Raw genomic sequence first — 19,845 nt, forward strand, 5'->3', positions numbered from 1 at the left:
AATTTCCAAGTATGCCTTCCTGGGTTCTCAAAGGGGTTCTGCACTTGGGTGGTGGCAGCATCTACCCATCCAAAGTCAGAGAAAAACTGTAACCTTGGGAGTTTAATACAAGCCTGGAGTTGCAGTATTAATTTTTAGAATCCTTGCAGGCCCCCACCTTCTGCACTCGAAGTGCCAGAGTGGGGAATTAGCTTTAATGGGGTGAAAATGATAATATTGCTGTATAACTGTGAAAAAAGCAATGAGCTGTTTAACAGGCTCACCAGTATCCCCTCCATTTCCACCTTGGCAAAAAGCCTTTAGTAATAGCAGTAGTGGCACACACACGCTGTACTTATCTTCTCCTGCGGGCTTGAATCTTTGATGGCCTTTTGGCCAGAAACATTGCTCTAGCCATCACCTGCAAGCATTCTCTGCAATGTCTGCTCTACCGTTGCCAGCTCTGGCAACCAGTGTACCCCCACCTTCCTATGAAGGATCCAGTCAAATGTCTGGCATGAATCATGATGTAAGTGTTCAGGGACTCTTACTTCTTGACAGTCAGTGTGGTGCAAGGCTCTCAGAGCCTGGCACCTTTCAGTGGATGGTACTCTTCATAATTATAGGAAGGTTTATACTGTGCAGATCTGATGGGATTTGAAATTCTCCAGATGCTTAATGCAAATAAATGAAGTGTTGCCTTAAATGGCTCATCTTTGGACCAGTGACCAGTCCAGCAATTGCCCTGCCACCTGAGGTATCCCAGTTTGGGTTAGGTCTGCTTGTAGACACTTCCCCATCACTATCCCAATCAGATTTTGTTTTTAATGTAGTAAGTCTGAATTGAATGGAGGGCCCTGACTTCTCTGTGTGTGAATTTCCACTATGTTCCTCGCATCTCTTTTTGAACAGGATCTGTACTCCATGTCAGGATCAGGTCTTCCAGAGACCTTTATAGCAGTGGATGAATTTCACCTCGAGAAGGTCCTACAGCCAGTTCTCTTGAGTGACAGATGGAAGGGGGAATGGCCTGGACTGCCTCCCTGCTGGGGAACAGTCCTCTCCTTTAGTTTGCCTTATATTAGAGATGGGCCACAAAGTCTGGCTCCAGAGCCAAACCTCCCCAACTCCAGGTGTGTTAACATCTAGGGATTTGGGTTGACTCCTTATAATGAAAGGGTCAGACATATTCAGGTTAGGATTCAAATGTCCTCAGAGTTGAGAAGTAGTTTGGATGTGGGGTTTGGTTTAGAGTGACCCATCGTTTATTATTTGTGATGGTGTCTAAAGAATCCTGATACCATCCTCCACATTATACTCAGGGCTCTACAGACATGTAGTAAGTAATAACTCCTACTTTATTTCTTTCAAAATTTAATAAACTTACGTTTTAAAATCTGTTTCCATGGGTTTCTTTCTGTTTCTTGCTCTTTAAAAAAAATCTTTTGACTTCAGACTTAATCCTGAGAGGTACAATAGGAGTTGAAAGTGCATGGGGCTTTTCAAAATCATGCCCCTAAATCAGGGATTCTCAATTTTGTTCAACATGTGTGCCAAATCTTGGTACAGAGTTTGTCTCATGGACGCCTCCTGTCCCATTTACAATTGCCGGGACCACCTCGCCTCCCATGTGTTCACGTAAGATTCCTGTGGCAGCTACAGCTATTGCCTGTGTGGGAAAGTAAAAGGAATTATCGAATAACAATAATAATAATAATATACAGAGCTTCTCGTCAGTAAATCTCACAGCTCTTTACAAAGGAGTAAATGTTTCATCATTATAATCTCTTACTCTATGTACATCAGTATTTTAATTATTATTAGCATATTTTTAGCTTCTTTTAACAGTTTATTAGCTGGAATCAAAGAAAAGAGCAGGCATCATGTGACCAGCTCAGCAAGTTTGAGGTCCTCTGCCTTAAGCAATAATGATCATTGGGACAGCACTTCCTGTCAGTGAATGAACAGCTGGAAGAATTGAGGGGCTGAGATGAATCCTCAGGAGGTGTTCAGATATTGTAGAACAGAAAACCCATGGGGCCTTAATCTGCCACTTGCTTCAAATGGGTTTTATTTTGACTACAGCAGGCCCCACACTTATTATCTTTCCTCATCACTCTCTCAATATTTTGTAATATTTCCCCTTTGGTTTTATTTGTTTGAATGGTAAGTGGGTAGCTCTTCATTATAAATGTATTGTGATCATATTTGTATGGTGTTGCACAGTGGCCTGAGTGCCTTGGCTAGGAAGTACCTTAATAAATTAAATGTTTATGCCCTGATCACTAATAGCCAGGAAATGCCTGACACATTTGTGGTTGTTAGGCAGGCCATTTGTCTGGTTTTAACAAGCTAGATAGTCCTGTTTTTGTCTGGTTTGTTCCCTATCCAGTGCTGATGTAAAACCAGACATGGTTTTGTCCTGTAGCATGCACAGAGGAGGCCATTTTGCAGAGTACCCTGCTCCACCTCTGCCAGTAGGATCTCACATGTATTCTGGCAGTGGTGGGGTCATGCAGGTGGGGACAGGGAAAATGAGGGCCCACATCCTGTATTCTGGGCATGCATCATAGGGTGACCATCTTTGTTGGATGGAAATAAGGGAAAACCACAAAGGAAAAATACTTTATTTTAAGGGACATTTTAGTGAAACACCATTTCCCTTAGCATATCATGTATTTTCTCTCAAGTGTGCATTTCCACTGTCCTCAAGTTTACAATGCAATTAAACATTAAATTGAAGTTTAACAGTTAATGTTTCAATACATCTTAAAATAAGGGTAATCACTGTAAGGACAAATCAATCAAATAAGGGATGGTCTCTTAAAACAAGGTACACATGGTCACCTACCACTGATGTCACAAATCATGCAAATAAAAACATTAAGAGAAGGAAAATAAATAGCTGCTTTTTAAATGGTTGAAACTAGAGTTAAGCCCTTAGATCTAAACTTCCTGTCAACTACAATCTCAACCATGGGACTGAGTAAATTCCAGCTCCAAGTTTTTGTAGTTGACCTTTAGAGCACAGCCCCACCTCTAACCATCACACCTGAACTCATAATGCTATTGAGATGTGGCCCAATCAGCAACCACCACTCAGCCTGCCTCAATACATTAACAAACCCTTCTGGCCTTGGTCACTGTATCAGTCTCTCATTGCTAGGAAAAGACTAGTTCTTTGAACAGAACCTTACAGCCATGCGAACAAGCCCTGTAATGCCTAATCAGGTAATTAATTTATTTCTTTTTTTTTCTTCTTCTTCTTCAGAACTTTGTGTTTTCAGGGGTTATAGCTTCAATACTGACAAGAGGGTCAAGCATCTTCTGTCTATTAATAGAGAGGATGGGTGTGGGCCCTCACCACTTCTGGTTGGTCACTAGTTTCTGGTAGTGCCCTCCCCATTGGTTATTACAGTATATGAAATGTATTTTAGTATATTTTTCTTTCCCTTTGTCTTGCCCATCACTAGATGAGCATGGTGCAGGCTGAGTAGCTATGCAGGGCTGTGCAGAGGAGGAGAGGCAGAAGGCAACTGGCTGCCCTACCGCTGGTAGGGACTCAAGTTATTAGAGCCAGTGTGTGGGAGGAGGAAATCAGGCTTAAGTGCTGGCTCTTCTGAGGCTGATGCCAGAAGGCTAACAGAGCAGGGTGGTCAAAGGTGAAAGGATCTACAGGTGGGTATTACTGTGCCTACTGCTTCTGCTACAGGACAATCACTTGGATTGCAGACTATACATAGCCCAAAAAATAGGGGTCCAAGCAACTGAGTGCTTTGTCTGTTGTTAAAGCCAGGCCTGGAAAGAGAAATCTGGGTTTAAACACTAGTGCTGAGAGTGAAGAAGGGGAAGTGGGATCAGTGCCCCGGTGGTGATGGGTGGAGCAGGAAGAGAAAGGTCTGGTGCTCCAGTGGGGTGGTGGAGGTGAGGACTCTGAAGGTAGCAATGATGGGGTGCTGTGGAGTGGGAGCTGGAATTTGGCAGCTGCATTGTGTGGGGAAGGAGGATTAAGGCCCAATGTCACCCTACAGGAAAAAAGAACACTCTCATTGGACTTAATGGGAGTCTTGCTATCCTGTGAATGGCAATTGATCCAGAAGGGATTTAGTGCAGAGATGAGAGAATCAAGGTATGGCAGTTGCTGATGCTGGAATTATCTGGATTCAGCAGCCAATGGATGGTGTGTGTTGAGGGGCAGATATTTGTTTGGCAGCCATGTTGTAGTAGATTATTGTGAATGGCATGCAAACTTCAGCTTGTTGGATAGTCTTATTTATAAAAATAGGTATAGTCTCCTTTCCTACCTTTACAGGAACATTTGCTGTAACTGGCTGGAGGGCAAACGTCATTTGTGGGAGCCTGTCCAAATGCAATAACTCTGTAGTGAGCAATGCTTCTCCTCCCCCCACCCATCACAGAACCAACCCCCATTGCACAAAAGGCTGATCTCTGCATTAGTCATATGGAGTAATGAGCATAAAGACATCTGCCCCTAGAACATGGTTCCAGCACCCACCCTTCTGTGCTGAACATAAGGCCCTAGTTCACTTCAGCATTTAGAAGCTTCAAGAAAGTGTTACCCAATACCAGCCGCTTTCAATTTCACTGACATGATTCCTGGGCAGAAAATACTCAAGAATATATGTACCCAATCAAATGTTTATTTAACAAAATATTAATATATTTTGGGAGGAAACGGTTCTTTCAATCTGGGGTTACTGAACCTGTAATTTTAACGGGGACCATATCTGTTTCCAATAGGAAATTAAAGATTTTGAGGCTGTCCTCACGACTGACCTGAAAAACTGACAGCAAGAAAACTTCAATTTTTGTTATAAACTATTAAAATATATCCCCATATTAAATGTAGGCACTTTGGACCTCTTTCTGCTACCGTTTCCAGAGAGGTGGACTTTTGCTAAGATCATTCAATATGTTCTGGGGACCTGCAGTGGGGATGGACTTAGTTAATGGGTGGGCATTTTCTGTTTTACTGTCGTTTACTGAGTGCCAACAGTATGCTAATTTCTCTAACTGTGATCTCCAACGTCTATTACTTTATTAATGCATCAGTGGTTGTATTCTTGGGGTACAAAGTGACACCTGCTGGCCAGTTAGAATAACATTGTGTTTGAATTCCTGGCACGAATGAAATGCAGGGTGATCTCTGCAGGTGGTGGGAGACATCTGGTGTGGGGTATCAGAACTCACAACTGGCCTGTTCTTAGAATGTGGTGTACAATGGGTCTGAAAATAAGCAGTGTTTTCATCCTGCTTTTTACCCTGGATGTACCAGGATCTGCAAAGCAACCTTTATACTAAATTTTCAAAATTTATCATGGAAAAATTACCAGCCTGGACACAAAATCTACTTGCTGCCCTTTGCCATGGGCATGAGAATGAAAGTATTTGCTAGTTGAGGGTGGCACACGTTGTTGCCTCTGTAGGCTGAGCTTATCACACATACCTGCGGTGACTTGCAATCTTCCCCACAAGCTCCTTGTTTGCCACCCTCCCAATTCCAGTGACTCCCTGCAACCCCCCTCCCCTTTTCCCCCATGCCACCACAGGCTCTGTGTGCCTCCCACCTCTGTTCCCTCTCTGCCATCTGCCAGGGGCTGCGTGTGCCCCCAGTTCCCGCTGCCTCCCCCGCTCCTCACCCTAGGCTCTCCCGTTCTCCCCACCACCTGCGGTTGTGTGCGGCCCCCCCCTGGCTGTCTGTATCTCGGGCAACAATGGCGACAAGGCCGCTCGGGGCGCCCGAGCTCAAGCCCGGGGAGAACAGCCCCGCCAGGCCGTGCGCGCTGCCTTGTGACGTCATGAGGGTTTGGGCCGGAGAGACGTCATCTCACCGCACTGTGACCTAAGAGGCTTTGTGCCACCCAAGCTGCGGGGCTCCCGCCCGTAGCCTCTGCAGGGCTCGCAGCCGGCACCAGGGCGCAGGCGCGAGAGCCAGCTGGGGACAGCAGCGGGCGCGCGGCCCGGATAATGACCTCTGCCGCGTGCGCCAGCTAACGTACAAAAACTACAGCGCCCGTCATGCCCCGGGACGGAAAACCCCCTTTCCTGCCCGCGCTGAGCTGGGGCTTTGCATTCTGGGAGATGGAGTCCTGGAGCGTCCCCGTCGGCCGCCGGCGGAAATACAACCACCGCTTACCATGATGCCTTGCGCCCGGGGCCATGGAACCGGCGCCGCGTTCTGTGAGGCATGCTGGGAGTTGTAGTTCCCTCAAACCCCAGCGAGAGAGTCTGACTCCCTCGTGCGCCCCCCGCCCCGTTCCTGGCCTCTGATTCGCGGCGGGGGGGCCAGGGGGGGCTGCTCGCGGCGGGGGATGGTCCTGGGTTGCCTGCGCAGCGCGAGCAAAGCTGCTATGAGGCGATGGCGGCGCGGGGGGCCTCGGGCGCTGCCCCCGAGCAGCCGGAGGGGCCTGGGCGCGGGCGCCCCGGGGTTGAGAGAGGTAAGAGCCCCGCTGGGCTGGGCGGGCGCTGGGGGTTGCCGCCTGCGGGGCGCGGGGGCAGATAACGGAGCCGGCGTAGGGTGACCAGACAGCAGGTGCGAAAAATCGGGTGGGGGGTAAGAGGAGCCTATATAAGAAAAAGACCCCAAAATCGGGACTGTCCCTATAAAATTGGGAGACCTGGTCACCCTAGAGCAGGGGGAGACGTAGCCTGCTGGTACAGAGGGCGAGAGCTCAGCTGGCTTCTTGTTTGGTGGGGCTTGGCTGGTGGGTGAGGCCAAGGGGGTAAAACCCCAAGGATGTGTGGGGGTGGGGAGGTGGCCTGAGTGGGACCCCTGAGCTGTGCCACACACTCCCCATGTCTGTGCCTCTGCTTTTCCAGCTGTGTCACAGGGGTCTCCAGAAACTTGCACCATCTGGGTAGGTTTTGAAGTGCTTTGAAAGTGTGACTTGCTCCATACGGACTGGTACAGTGTTCCCTATGAAGCCACCAGAAGCTCCAGTTAAAGCAATGGGTAGCAGTAGAATGTGAGAGGTTTTTGTTTTTTTCCCTCTCTTGGTCCTGGGACAAGCAGAAATAGTTCATTGATTTATTTGTATTTTTAAAATCACCACAAGAGGCTCCTTTAATTGTTGACTAAAAATACACTAGATGAATATGTCCACAAAAACATAAGAATGGCCTTACTGGGTCAGACGAAAGGTCCATCTAGCCCAGTTTCCTGTCTTCCAACAGTGGCCAATGCCAGGTGCCCCAGAGAGAATGAACAGAACAGGTAATCAAGTGATCCATCCCGTCGCCTGTTCTCAGCTTCTGGCAAACAGAGGCTAGGGACACCCTCCCTGCCCCCAGCCTGGCTAAGAACCACTGATGCACCTATCCTCCATGAACTTATCTACTTCTTTTTTGAATGCTGGTATAGTCTTGGTCTTCACAACATCTTCTGGCAAAGAGTTCCACAGGTTGACTGTGCATTATGTGAAGAAATACTTCCTTTTGTTTGTTTTTAAATCTTCTGCCTATTAATTTCATGTGGTGACCCCTAGCTCTTGGGTTAGGATGAGTAAATAACACTTTATTTACTTTCTCCACACCAGTCATGATTTTATGGACCTCTGTCCTACCCCCCCCCCCTTAATCATTTCTTTTCCAAGCTGAAAAGTCCCAGTTTTATTAATCTCTCCTCATAGGGAAGCTGTTCCATACCCCTTATCATTTTTGTTGCTCTTTTCTGAACCTTTTTCCAATTCCAATATAGCTTCTTTGAGATGGAGTTACCACATCCTCATGTAGTATTCAAGCTGTGGGTATACCATGGATTTATAAAGAGGCAATATGATATTTTCTGTTTTCTTATCTATCCCTTTGAGCCTGCAAACCAGGCTCACAGCTTGTGCCAGGAGGAGAGGAAGGCTGGTCACAAGTCACGGGGAGCAGTGGCTCCTGTCCTGATCCTGTCTTGTAGAGCAGAATTCCAACAGGGATGCTGGGAAGTGTTCACTCACTGCCTGCCCCTTAAGGAACACATAGCTGTTAATGAAGGGCATGCTTTAAAATGCCTCTTAGTGCTCTATTGTGGTTGCTGGGCTGTTCTAATGCAATCTGACGGCTGCTTCTTTACAGCCCCTAGTGCAACGTGAGCTGGTGCCACTGTCATGTGTCATGCATTCTGACACATTAACAGCTGTGAACTGTCCATAGAACTGGGCTAAAGGTAACTGTAGCTCACTCTGCTTTTATTTTCTCACCGTTCTGACCAAATCAATGCCCTAGTGACAGAACTTATGCTGGACTGCAGGAAGCCCCAAATAGCCACCTATTTTGCATGTTCCTAAGGCTGGCTCTGGGCAAGATGCTCTGGGAGAGGGGCAGCCAGACTCCTGGGTAGTCACCTGGATATTGGGTAAATATGGCAGCTTGTTTCCTGAAGGAGTGTAATAAGAAAAGCCAAAGAGGAGTTTGAAGAACGGCTAGCCAAAAACTCCAAAGGTAATAACAAAATGTTTTTTAAGTACATCAGAAGCAGGAAGCCTGCTAAACAACCAGTGGGGCCCCTTGATGATCAAAATTCAAAAGGAGCGCTTAAAGACGATAAAGTCATTGCGGAGAAACTAAATGGATTCTTTGCTTCAGTCTTCACAGCTGAGGATGTTAGGGAGATTCCCAAACCTGAGCTGGCTTTTGTAGGTGACAAATCTGAGGAACTGTCACAGATTGAAGTGTCACTAGAGGAGGTTTTGGAATTAATTGATAAACTCAACATTAACAAGTCACCGGGACCAGATGGCATTCACCCAAGAGTTCTGAAAGAACTCAAATGTGAAGTTGCGGAACTATTAACTAAGGTTTGTAACCTGTCCTTTAAATCGGTACCCGATGACTGGAAGTTAGCTAATGTAACGCCAATATTTAAAAAGGGCTCTAGGGGTGATCCCGGCAATTACAGACCAGTAAGTCTAACGTCGGTACCGGGCAAATTAGTTGAAACAATAGTAAAGAATAAAATTGTCAGACACATAGAAAAACAAACTCTTGAGCAATAGTCAACATGGTTTCTGTAAAGGGAAATCGTGTCTTACTAATCTATTAGAGTTCTTTGAAGGTCAACAAACATGTGGACAAGGGGATCCAGTGGACATAGTGTACTTAGATTTCCAGAAAGCCTTTGACAAGGTCCTCACCAAAGGCTCTTACGTAAATTAAGCTGTCATGGGATAAAAGGAAAGGTCCTTTCATGGATTGAGAACTGGTTAAAGGACAGGGAACAAAGGGTAGGAATTAATGGTAAATCCTCAGGATGGAGAGGGGTAACTAGTGGTGTTCCCCAAGGGTCAGTCCTGGGACCAATCCTATTCAATTTATTCATAAATGATCTGGAGAAAGGGGTAAACAGTGAGGTGGCAAAGTTTGCAGATGATACTAAACTACTCAAGATAGTTAAGACCAAAGCAGATTGTGAAGAACTTCAAAAAGATCTCACAAAACTAAGTGATTGGGCAACAAAATGGCAAATGAAATTTAATGTGGATAAATGTAAAGTAATGCACATTGGAAAAAATAACCCCAACTATACATACAACATGATGGGGGCTAATTTAGCTACAACGAGTCAGGAAAAAGATCTTGGCGTTATCGTGGATAGTTCTCTGAAGATGTCCACGCAGTGTGCAGAGGCGGTCAAAAAAGCAAACAGGATGTTAGGAATCATTAAAAAGGGGCTAGAGAATAAGACTGAGAATATATTATTGCCCTTATATAAATCCATGGTACGCCCACACCTCGAATACTGTGTACAGATGTGGTCTCCTCACCTCAAAAAAGATATTCTAGCACTAGAAAAGGTTCAGAAAAGAGCAACTAAAATGATTAGGGGTTTAGAGAGGGTCCCATATGAGGAAAGATTAAAGAGGCTAGGACTCTTCAGTTTGGAAAAGAGAAGACTAAGGGGGGACATGATAGAGGTATATAAAATCATGAGTGATGTTGAGAAAGTGGATAAGGAAAAGTTATTTACTTATTCCCATAATACAAGAACTAGGGGTCACCAAATGAAATTAATAGGCAGCAGGTTTAAAACAAATAAAAGGAAGTTCTTCTTCACGCAGCGCACAGTCAACTTGTAGAACTCCTTACCTGAGGAGGTTGTGAAGGCTAGGACTATAACAATGTTTAAAAGGGGACTGGATAAATTCATGGTGGCTAAGTCCATAAATGGCTATTAGCCAGGATGGGTAAGAATGGTGTCCCTAGCCTCTGTTCGTCAGAGGATGGAGATGGATGGCAGGAGAGAGATCACTTGATCATTGCCTGTTAGATTCACTCCCTCAGGGGCACCTGGCATTGGCCGCTGTCGGTAGACAGATACTGGGCTAGATGGACCTTTGGTCTGACCTGGTACGGCCTTTCTTATGTTCTTAATGTAATCATGCTTCTAGACCATCTCATCTCCTTCCCAGGGGAATTTTTTCCTTGATTTCTGTAAGAGCAGAGCATGGTGCAGTCCAAATCAGTTTGCATCACTTTACCATAATAAGCAAAAGCCAGAGATGGGTTGGAACCACAGAGATGGGATCTATTCACTTAGCCCCTAATTGGGAGATATGGACCTGGTGGTGTTCGGGTTCAGACTCATTTCTATTAATAGCACATGCCACTCTTTTATATAGGCTTCTTATCCACGGATCTCAAAGCGCTCACAAAGGTAAGTATCATTAGACCTATTTGACAAATACAGAAGTTGAGGCACGGAGGTCAGATGATGGCCAGCCTCACACAGTAGATCAGTGGCAGAGTCAGGAATGAAGCTAAAACTCCTGACTTTCAGAAACTGGATTACGTTGCCTCCCTTTAATTACACATGTTGGCATTTTCTTACTAAAGGGGGGAGAGGGAATGTGGTGAGATTGGATGAGTGTTTATTGCCTGGGATAGGTTGGGAATAATACTCCTTCTTAACCTTCATTTTTTTTTTTTCCACCAGTGGATTTTTTTTTTTTTTTAGGAGCAGCTGGTCACTTTTTAAAAGAACCTTTTGTTCTTCCTCTTTCTGTTTTTTCTCAGTGCCGCAGTAATTGCTATAAATCTGCTTATGTTGCAGACTCCTCCGACCTTTGGGTTCCTGTTTGACATTGATGGAGTGCTTGTTCGGGGACGCAATGTGATTCCTGCTGCCCAGGAGGCCTTCCGGAAACTGGTAGACTCTAATGGGCAGCTCCGGGTGCCGGTAGTCTTTGTGACAAATGCTGGAAATTGCTCACAGCATGTCAAAGCCAAGGAACTCTCCGATGCTCTGGGATTGGAGGTAACAAGAGAATCCGCCTCCTCTGTTCTGGGGCATTGGTTGGAGACCTTGGGTTTTAAATTGAAGGTATACAGGTAAAAATGCTGATTACATGTGCGGGAGACTCTTCACTTCAACAGCAGAAATCCCATGTCTCTTTTCATCAGTGTCCCCCTAGCAGAAACTTGGTGGGAATCCACTGTCATCAGTCATTCACTTTATTTAACTTTCTTCAGCGCTATAGGATTGCAAAACCAAAGCTAAAAGAAGAATCCAAGTTTAGTCAAAATTAGAAACTAAGCATGTAAATAGCAAGAGAGCCAGTTAGAGGCCCTGGGGAGATGTTCCCTGCTGATGGCTGTTTGGCAGGGTGTATGAAATGTGATCTCAGACTAGTTTCAAGTGACCAGCTGTATATTGCACAAGAACAGCATGCTCAGTAGTTGTCAAAAGGCTTCGCATCTCAACTCCACTTCCCTGAGCTGGCCAGTCACCTATCCCAGTGTCTAACTGAAAATATCATGTCTGAGCTGGAGGAAGGAGCTATTCTACTGCTACAAAACAAGTCCAAATGGTTATGTAGCTGCACAGCTGACACCAGCACTGCCTTGCTGCCAATTCTGACCTTACCATAGAGCTAATTCATCCACGTGTTCCTTGTATCGGAGCAGCAAGTAAGACCCAGTGGAGCAAGGTAGCCAGGCATACTCTCCAACTTAGCATTCTAGAGCTGTCAGATCAACCCATTGAGTCCAAAGATTTAAAGCTGTTCAGTCCAGACTACTTCTCAAAGCTGTGTTTTAATTCACCAGGCTCAGAAGGATAGTGGCTGAATATTTAGACTAAACGCCTCTGGGCAGGCCCTATGTGTTCAGTCCTTACACTGCCAAGCACCCCAATGTTGCCATCTAAATGATGATGGTCCCTAGTTCATTAGACATCTGGGGCTGGTAAGAAGGCTATGAAAAGATGGTGCTGGATTGGTTCTAGCCCCAGATATTCAGTAGGGTGGAACGTGTGGTGGCCTTGCTCTCAGAGGTCTAGCTCCACTTCAGAATCTGCTCCTAGTGCCATGGTGAATAGAATACAGTGGAGTAGAGAGTATTATCTGTATGCAGGTTGGTTTGGGTGGTGGTTGTGGATGCAGAGTTCTTCTCTGTGTTGGCTCAACCAGCTGGAACTCAGCCTGCAGCTGTGGGTTGCCCTGGTAGTCCACCTCAGCATAGGCTGTGTGTGGTGTGTGGTTCCCCCCCCCCCCATTTCATTTGTAAGGTTGGGGGGGGGGGTTGAACAGCTGAGTGTTGTGTGGGGAATGGAGAGCTTCCATCCTGCTGACTCTGGTCTCTTTTTTTTTTTCCTCCTGCAGGTGTCTCCAGAACAAGTGATCCTCTCCCACAGCCCCCTGAATCTCTTCCATCAGTTCCATGAGAAGTGTATGCTGGTGTCCGGGCAGGGGCCGGTGGAGGAGAATGCCAGGGAGTATCCTTTGCAGTTCTGAGGCTGTGGACCCTGCTTGTGCCATCAGAGCTTCACAACTGTGCTGTGTTGGCTGTGCCCGGGGAGCAGTGATATCTGGATACGTACTGGGACACTTGTGTGGCCAGCCTGCGGGAGGTGGGGGAATGGAAAAAGGTCTTTTGATTCATTCTGAGCATCTTGTGGGGAGGGGACCCTTTGGAAGACTTGAAACTTTGGACTAAGTTGCAGTCTCTCCTCTGGATGCACCCTTGTGGCCTGTTTTGCTTCTTGCACTGATTTGGGTTAGTTACGGCCCATGCTTCCTACCTCCATGTTACTGTGAGTGGTGCAAGACTCCTAGCTTCTGTAATCTCTTATAACACAGTCCATGCCAGGCAGCAGTCAGGCATATTATAGGCAGGTGCTGTGCAATCTTTCCTTACACAGTTTTTTGTCAGTGTACTCTTCTCCTCTGCTAATTGGGTCCCAGGCTCCCCCAACTCTGCTGATGTGTCTGATCTTTAACTCCCTGTGCTGCTCCAAATCTAGAACCCACCCACAAAAGCTTTGCCAAAATATATCTGTTCTATTCTGACCTGTAGCTACCAGTGTTTAACAGGTTAGATAATTTCCCTGTGTTATGCAGGGTCATACTAGATGATCACAAGTATCAGAGGGGTAGCCGTGTTAGTCTGGATCTGTAAAAGCAGCAAAGAGTCCTGTGGCACCTTATAGACTAACAGACGTATTGGAGCATGAGCTTTCGTGGGTGAATACTCACTTTGTCAGATGCATGTAGTGGAAATTTCCAGGGGCAGGGGTGGGTGGGTGTGTGTGTGTGTGTGTGTGTGTGTGTATATGTGTGTGTATATATATATATATATATATATACACAAGCTAGAAGCAGGCTAGAGATAACGAGGTTAGTTCAATCAGCAGGGAGGATGAGGCCCTGTTCTAGTAGTTGAGGTGGGAAAACCAAGAGAGGAGAAACTGGTTTTGTAGTTGGCAAGCCATTCACAGTCTTTGTTTAATCCTGATGGTGTCAAATTTGCAGATGAACTGAAGCTCAGCAGTTTCTCTTTGAAGTCTGTTCCTGAAGTTTTTTTGCTGCAGGATGGCTACCTTTAAATCTGCTATTGTGTGGCCAGGGAGGTTGAAGTGTTCTACAGGTTTTTGTATATTGCCATTCCTAATATCTGATTTGTGTCCATTTATCCTTTTCCGTAGGGACTGTCCGGTTTGGCCAATGTACATAGCAGAGGGGCATAGCTGGCATATGATGGCGTATATTACATAGATGATCACAATGGTCCCTGGTCTTAAAATCTATGAATCTATTCCATCTCTGCTGCACCTGTCTCATTACCAGAGACTATTGGTGGGTAAGCTTCTTTCATAGATCCCAAGGTCAGAATGGACCATTGTGATCACCTAGCCTGACCTATATAACATAGGCCATAGAACTTCCCCAAAATAATTTTGAGCTTTTTTTTTATTTTTATTTTTTTTTTAAAAGCAAAAGATCCAATCTTGATTTAAAAATTGTCAGTGATGGAGACTCCACCATGTGTTCTCTTGCACAAGTTTATCCAGACTTCTTTTTCTTTTTAACCTTTAGACCTAATAGGCCACACTAGGTTGATGTAGACACGTGCAATTCCACTGAAGTTAGTGAATTTGAACCCACTTACCAGGTCTGAATCGGTAGCCTTCCTTCTCTAATGTTTCTGAGAGTCACTGTCCTGCTGTGCTCTGGAGACTTCCAAAGCTGCTGTGAATGGATTTGATCTGAATTGTCATCTCTGGTGCTGTGGGATGGTCTTCCAGTAATGCCCTGAGTCAATATTGGACTTCAAGCAGGCTCTGTAGGGGAAGGAAATGACCCAGTTTTTATAGGGTAATGGGATTTAAAACTTGGGGTGAGCTGTTTGAAATCATGTACATGACTTAGGAGCAGAAGTCCTATTGAAAGTCACTGACATTTGTGCTCCTAAATCCCTTAGGCAGGGGCGGCTCTAGGCATTTTGCCGCCCTCACAGTGACCGGCAGAGAACCCCAGTGGCTTGCCGCCCCAAGCATGTGCTTGGCGTGCTGGTGCCTGGAGCTGCCCCTGCCCTTAGGGGTTTTGTAAATCAGCCCATAATGTATAAAGAGCAGGCTCTATTTCCTTCCTTGACTGTCTGAAATAGTGTGGGGTTCCGGAATGTGGTTACCATGCGGGATGTGAGGAAGGCATTTCCCCTGCTGGACATGGTTGATCAAAGCCGTAGACCAAAGGAGCTGGTAAATATCAACTTGTGTGTGAGACTTGGTGACCTGGGATTATAGCATTTGTATGTTATGGCCTTTGATAGAATAGCTGTGAGATCATCTATAACTAGCCCTCTTTACACCATTCATTAGAGTGACTCCTGCTGGGGGGAGGTTGGGATTGTTACTGAGCTCCCTGGAGGTCTGCACTCTTGCATAGCTCTCTGCAATGGCCTCTGCTGGAAGAGGCTAGAGCTGCAGTAGCTTTGACACACACCCTCTTCCCCCCCCCCCCCACTCCACCCCCCTCCACCCCTGGTATTTCTTCACTGTTCCCTAGTGTTTACAACCAAGACTTTTCAAGAATGATTGGCCACCCCCTTAAAAATCACTAATTTAAGACTTCTTAAAAGGGCCTGATTTTCAGCAAGTATTGAGCACCCGTCTGAAAAATCAGACCCTGTGAAGACTTCTAAATGGGGGCTTCTAAAATGACTAGTCACTCCTGAAATTCTTGGCTCTCAATGGTTTGAACATTGGCCTGCTAAACCCAGGGTTGTAAGCTCAGTCTTTGAGGGGGGCCATTTAGGGATCTGGGGCAAAAATCTGTCTGGGGATTGGCCCTGCCTTGGGCAGGGGGTTGGACTAGATATTCTATGATACTAACACATTATGTCAATATCAAATTTGTTTAGTTTTGTATTAACCCAGCCTTGCTTGGTTTTTGTTTTTTTTCCGGCAGCCTCCTCTGACTACTGACTTCCCTACCATAGAAGGTAAGTGCTATGCTTTGTCCATGTTTATGATGTTATCCTGCTTGCTGTTCAGCCAAGCCAGCTGGATAGCCGTTTAGTGACAGGACACCTGATGGAATGACTGATTCAGATGCCGTAGTACACGCTGTTTTTATCCCCTTCCAGAAGAAGTATATTGTAGTGGACTGAGTTCCTTTTATTTTATTTGTTGAATGGGTGACCATTCTGAACTTCCATGTACCCTATCTCTTAAATGTTTCAGGGGTGATTCTGTTTGGGGAGCCGGTCCGGTGGGAGACAAGCCTTCAGCTGATTATTGATGTCCTCCTGAGCAACGGGAACCCTGGGGCAGAGCTGGCAGCAGTGCCATATCCCCATATACCTGTCCTTGCCTGTAACATGGATCTTTTGTGGATGGCAGAAGCCAAGATGCCAAGGTGAAAAATATATTTAAGGTCACTTTTTAGCTTAGTTTATTCAGATACCCTGTTGATGAGCTCTGCTTGAAACCTAATCTACCACATCTCTGTAATGTGGCTAGGAGACCTTTGAGTGGGGTTCCAGTATATATTTGTTTCTCTAGTGTTGTTTGAAAAGGTGGCACTATTTGGAGAGGCCTCAAAGTTACATTGGGAACTCAGACCAATATTTTCAAAATTGGGCCTAAGTCTGAGTAGATACTTCAGTACTGCTAAACCCAACACCTTCATATTTAGCAAGGATGGCTTTCTGTGTCAAGGACTACGATTAGGTGACTTCACAGTTCTGAAGTTCAACTCTTTTTGGGTTGTTGAGGCAACAGAAAAATGTGCACTTTTTATTTAAGTGCAAAAAGCCTCTTTTCTTTTCTTTTTGTATAAACTGGGCCATCTGGTTTAATTCAGTTCACACCTTTCCAAAAGATTCACCACTCTTGGGTCAAACCCAAGCACCAGACATCTCATTCCAAGTGGGAAATTAAAAAAACAAAAAACTTGAGTTTTACATTAAAAAAGGCAGAACTTGGTCCATGTCTGCAGCTGCTGTTGTTTCTAAGCCAACCTAGTCCGAAGGTAGGTTATTTATTTATATTCCAATGTCTAGTAGTTAGTAAGATGGCCTCAAACAATGAGGACTACATGAGATAAGCATGAGAATCAACATGTCATGCACACTTTTGGGAGGGGCTTCTGTATTGGGGGTGGGTAGGTTCTCTGCATATTTAATATCCAAGTAAATTCAAAAGAAGGGATGGCAGGGTGGGGACTTCTGTTCTTCTGTTTTCAAGTTGTTTGCATGTAGGTGTGGATCAGGGTAGAGTTTCATCTGTTTTGGGAGATGATCATAGCTGTAAGATGGATAATGGCTTCTATGCAAATGCCAAAGGGCCAGGGAGCACTGATGACACTCTTTTTCTGGGGCAGATTTGGCCATGGCACCTTTCTTGTCTGCTTGGAGAACATCTACAAAAAAGTGACTGGCAGGGAGCTGAAGTATGAGGCCCTAATCGGCAAACCAAGCATTGTCACTTACCAGTACGCTGAGTATCTGATCAAACAGCAGGTGGAAAGACGAGGGTGGCCATCTCCCATCTGCAGGCTCTATGCTGTTGGGTAAGACGGCTTCCTGAGTGTTTCCTTAGGGGTCTTCAGCCCTGTTTTTTGTAGCAGAGTTTTATGGGGGTGGGTGGGTGTTTGTTTTTAATTTAAACCCCTGAGGCATTTCTGGAGCTTCCTATTCTAAATGCTGAGCTGAACTGCATTAGGACAAAAGGTCACTAAATCACAGCTCCCTGTATCTCCATGAAATTGACTGGAATAGTCAGCCTGCTTGAGTCACTGCTACAGGATGTGACTGAGATGCATAGCATAGCTCTGGGATTTCAAATCAGTGCAATAGCATCAACCAGCCAGTAATTACATTTTATAGCCACTTCAGACGAGGCCTATCAAACATTCTTTGGGGGCATGGGGGAAACAAGGAGTATCTTCCTCGTAATCAGCATTGTGCAAATGGCTGGACTCGGGGCTGTTACCATGTTCCTCTCAATAATCTGGCATTGGCTTCTGCTAGAGTTGGTACGCTGGATTAGACAGGCCACTGATCTGACCTGCCCAATTCTATATAAGTACCTGACTAGCTTATTCCTTGCCTTCCCCCACCCACCTTTATGCTGGACTAATCCAGCCTGCCTATGTTCAAGTCAAACTTGTGAAGTAACTGATTTTTCCCTCATCTGATGGCCGTGCACAGGGATAATCCAATGTCTGACATCTATGGTGCGAACTTCTACAATCGCTACCTCAAGGCTGCGTGTCAGGCTCGTGCCCAGGCTGAGGTGAAGAGGAGTGTGGGGGTGGCGGATCCCCGGAGTGAGGACCATTCAGAGCCGAAAAAGGATTGGTACGTCTCGTTGGAGAGTTGCAAGTCAATTCTGGTCTGCACTGGGGTCTACAGTCCTCATGGAGATGTGCCCGCTGACCCATACGAGAGCGTGGTGGAGACTGTGTTTCACGGGCACCGGGATTTCCGCTTTGACACCAGCCTAGTGGAGGCATCTTATGTGGTGCAGGATGTGAATGAAGCCGTGGAGCTTGTCTTTGAGAAGGAGAATTGGAGCCATGAGTGAAATGGGAGTGGCAAAATCTACAGTCATCAGGATTGGGGAGGGGAGGGGAGGATGGGAATCTTCTAGCCTAACTCGTCCTAAAGTGGTGGTGGTGGGGAATTCCTAGGGTATTGGGGGGCCTGATGCCAAAGGCCTCTTGTCTTAATATCAGTTGGTCAGTCTATTGTTACTAGCAGGATGATGATCTTAATCTGGCCAGGTCCATGTTTACACACTACTGTTGCTCCTGTGCATTAAACTGTAATGGGGACAAGATTGCCCCTATGTTTATGAGGCTCTGCTTGACCAAAGCCCTTTTCCCTTTCAAATCCCCTCACTGCTTGAGAGGCTTATCCCTGTTACACACGGCGGAGGGGTGGGGAGCATCATAGACCCATGCATCAGTTATGTCCTACACAAACCTTTTAAGTAGGATGTAAGTGGAGCCTGGCCGCTGTAGCTCCTCTGCCCAGGGTGAAATTGATAATGGAGGGTTAATGTCTCTTCCAAACGTGCTTTGATGCCCTGGCCTGCTAACTACCTGTTTGTCGTGGGCTTGAGAGTGCACATAGTGTTGTCTTGATATAGCTCCTGTGCTCTTACTGGCCTTGTGCTGGATCAGAAACTTTATCTCTTGCATCCTCACCTCTGTTTCATGGCTCCCCAGCAACATAAGGGTGGGGGGTAGTTTAGCTCATAGGAAAACCTGGGCAGCTGCTGCAACTTGGTGCAGTGCCAAAGGTGGAATTAAAATCTCATTGTAACTTAAATGCATTCTCTGATTGCCAATGGCCCCCTCCTGCTGCCTAAGGGCAAACACAAGTAGTCTCGCTCCAAAGATGCCAAGGAATGAGCCTGGGATTATAAACTACCGGAGGCAAAGAAGCAGCATTTTGCAGCAGTACTAGGTTCTGAAGCGCCACTAGGGTCAGTGTGAGCACCAGAATGGACCCTTGCATCATCCATAAGAGTGATAAAACCTCCCCTACTGTCTCTCTCCTCCCCCCCCCCCCCCCCTCCCCTGCACACACACATTGATGCTGCTTCCATGGAGGGGTTCTGGGAGCTAGGGTCAGTAGCTCAAGCCTGCCCTGCATTGCTGGCTTCTGTGATAGGTCACCCATTTACTTTATTCTCTGATGTAGCACTGTTAAATTGCCCTGTGGGAGAGGAGCTATAAACATCAGCCACACCTAGGGCCTGTGGACATTCCCACATTTTGTCACTGGGCTTTTTAAATGCAGAAGTTTTTTCCTAGAGGTAGTTCGCTCCTCAGGGATGCCTCTAAACTCTAATTCTCTTTCCCTTTCCTTCCTCTCCCCAAATTGCAGTGAAGTGCTCTCCAAAGTAGTCACTGCTACTCCAGGAGGGGCTAGCACAGGGGTCAGGAACCTACGGCATGCGTACCAAACATGGCATGCGAACTGATTTTGAGCGGCACGCAGCTGCCTGCCACGGTCCCGGCCCCCAGCCTAACTCAGCCCCCCACCCTAACTCAGCCCCCCACCCACCGCTCTCCCCTGAGGGGGCAGGAGGCAGAAGCTTGGTTCTGTGGCAGCCAAGCTTCCCCCTCC

General features: G+C 46.2%; 1 protein-coding gene and 2 long non-coding RNA genes across 4 annotated transcripts; 2 read left to right on the forward strand and 1 right to left on the reverse strand.

The window, feature by feature from the left end:
* Nucleotides 1–1,054: 1,054 nt before the first annotated feature.
* On the reverse strand, nucleotides 1,055–5,727 carry LOC120395460. Its single transcript, XR_005592636.1, has 3 exons — nucleotides 5,640–5,727; nucleotides 4,284–4,338; nucleotides 1,055–1,648 (listed from the first exon to the last, which is right to left on the reverse strand). It is a non-coding gene; the product is annotated as an uncharacterized LOC120395460 (long non-coding RNA).
* Nucleotides 3,054–19,493, forward strand: HDHD5 (haloacid dehalogenase like hydrolase domain containing 5). 2 transcript variants are annotated; one of them, XM_039519897.1, is made up of 8 exons: nucleotides 3,054–3,210; nucleotides 11,036–11,239; nucleotides 12,585–12,697; nucleotides 14,869–14,962; nucleotides 15,672–15,705; nucleotides 15,947–16,121; nucleotides 17,088–17,276; nucleotides 17,917–19,493. In XM_039519897.1, the coding sequence occupies exons 1-8, from the start codon at nucleotides 3,181–3,183 to the stop codon at nucleotides 18,290–18,292; spliced, it is 1,215 nt and encodes a 404-aa protein (XP_039375831.1). In that variant the 5' UTR covers nucleotides 3,054–3,180; the 3' UTR covers nucleotides 18,293–19,493. The 2 variants fall into 2 exon arrangements, with proteins under 2 accessions (XP_039375831.1, XP_039375830.1); XM_039519896.1 differs by lacking the exon at nucleotides 3,054–3,210 and adding an exon at nucleotides 5,910–6,437.
* LOC120395462 lies at nucleotides 3,295–4,952 on the forward strand. The gene is made up of 3 exons (XR_005592637.1): nucleotides 3,295–3,657; nucleotides 4,011–4,108; nucleotides 4,741–4,952. It is a non-coding gene; the product is annotated as an uncharacterized LOC120395462 (long non-coding RNA).
* Nucleotides 19,494–19,845: the final 352 nt, after the last annotated feature.

The sequence above is a fragment of the Mauremys reevesii genome, linkage group 1, assembly GCF_016161935.1.
Source record: "Mauremys reevesii isolate NIE-2019 linkage group 1, ASM1616193v1, whole genome shotgun sequence".
NCBI lineage: Eukaryota > Metazoa > Chordata > Testudines > Geoemydidae > Mauremys > Mauremys reevesii.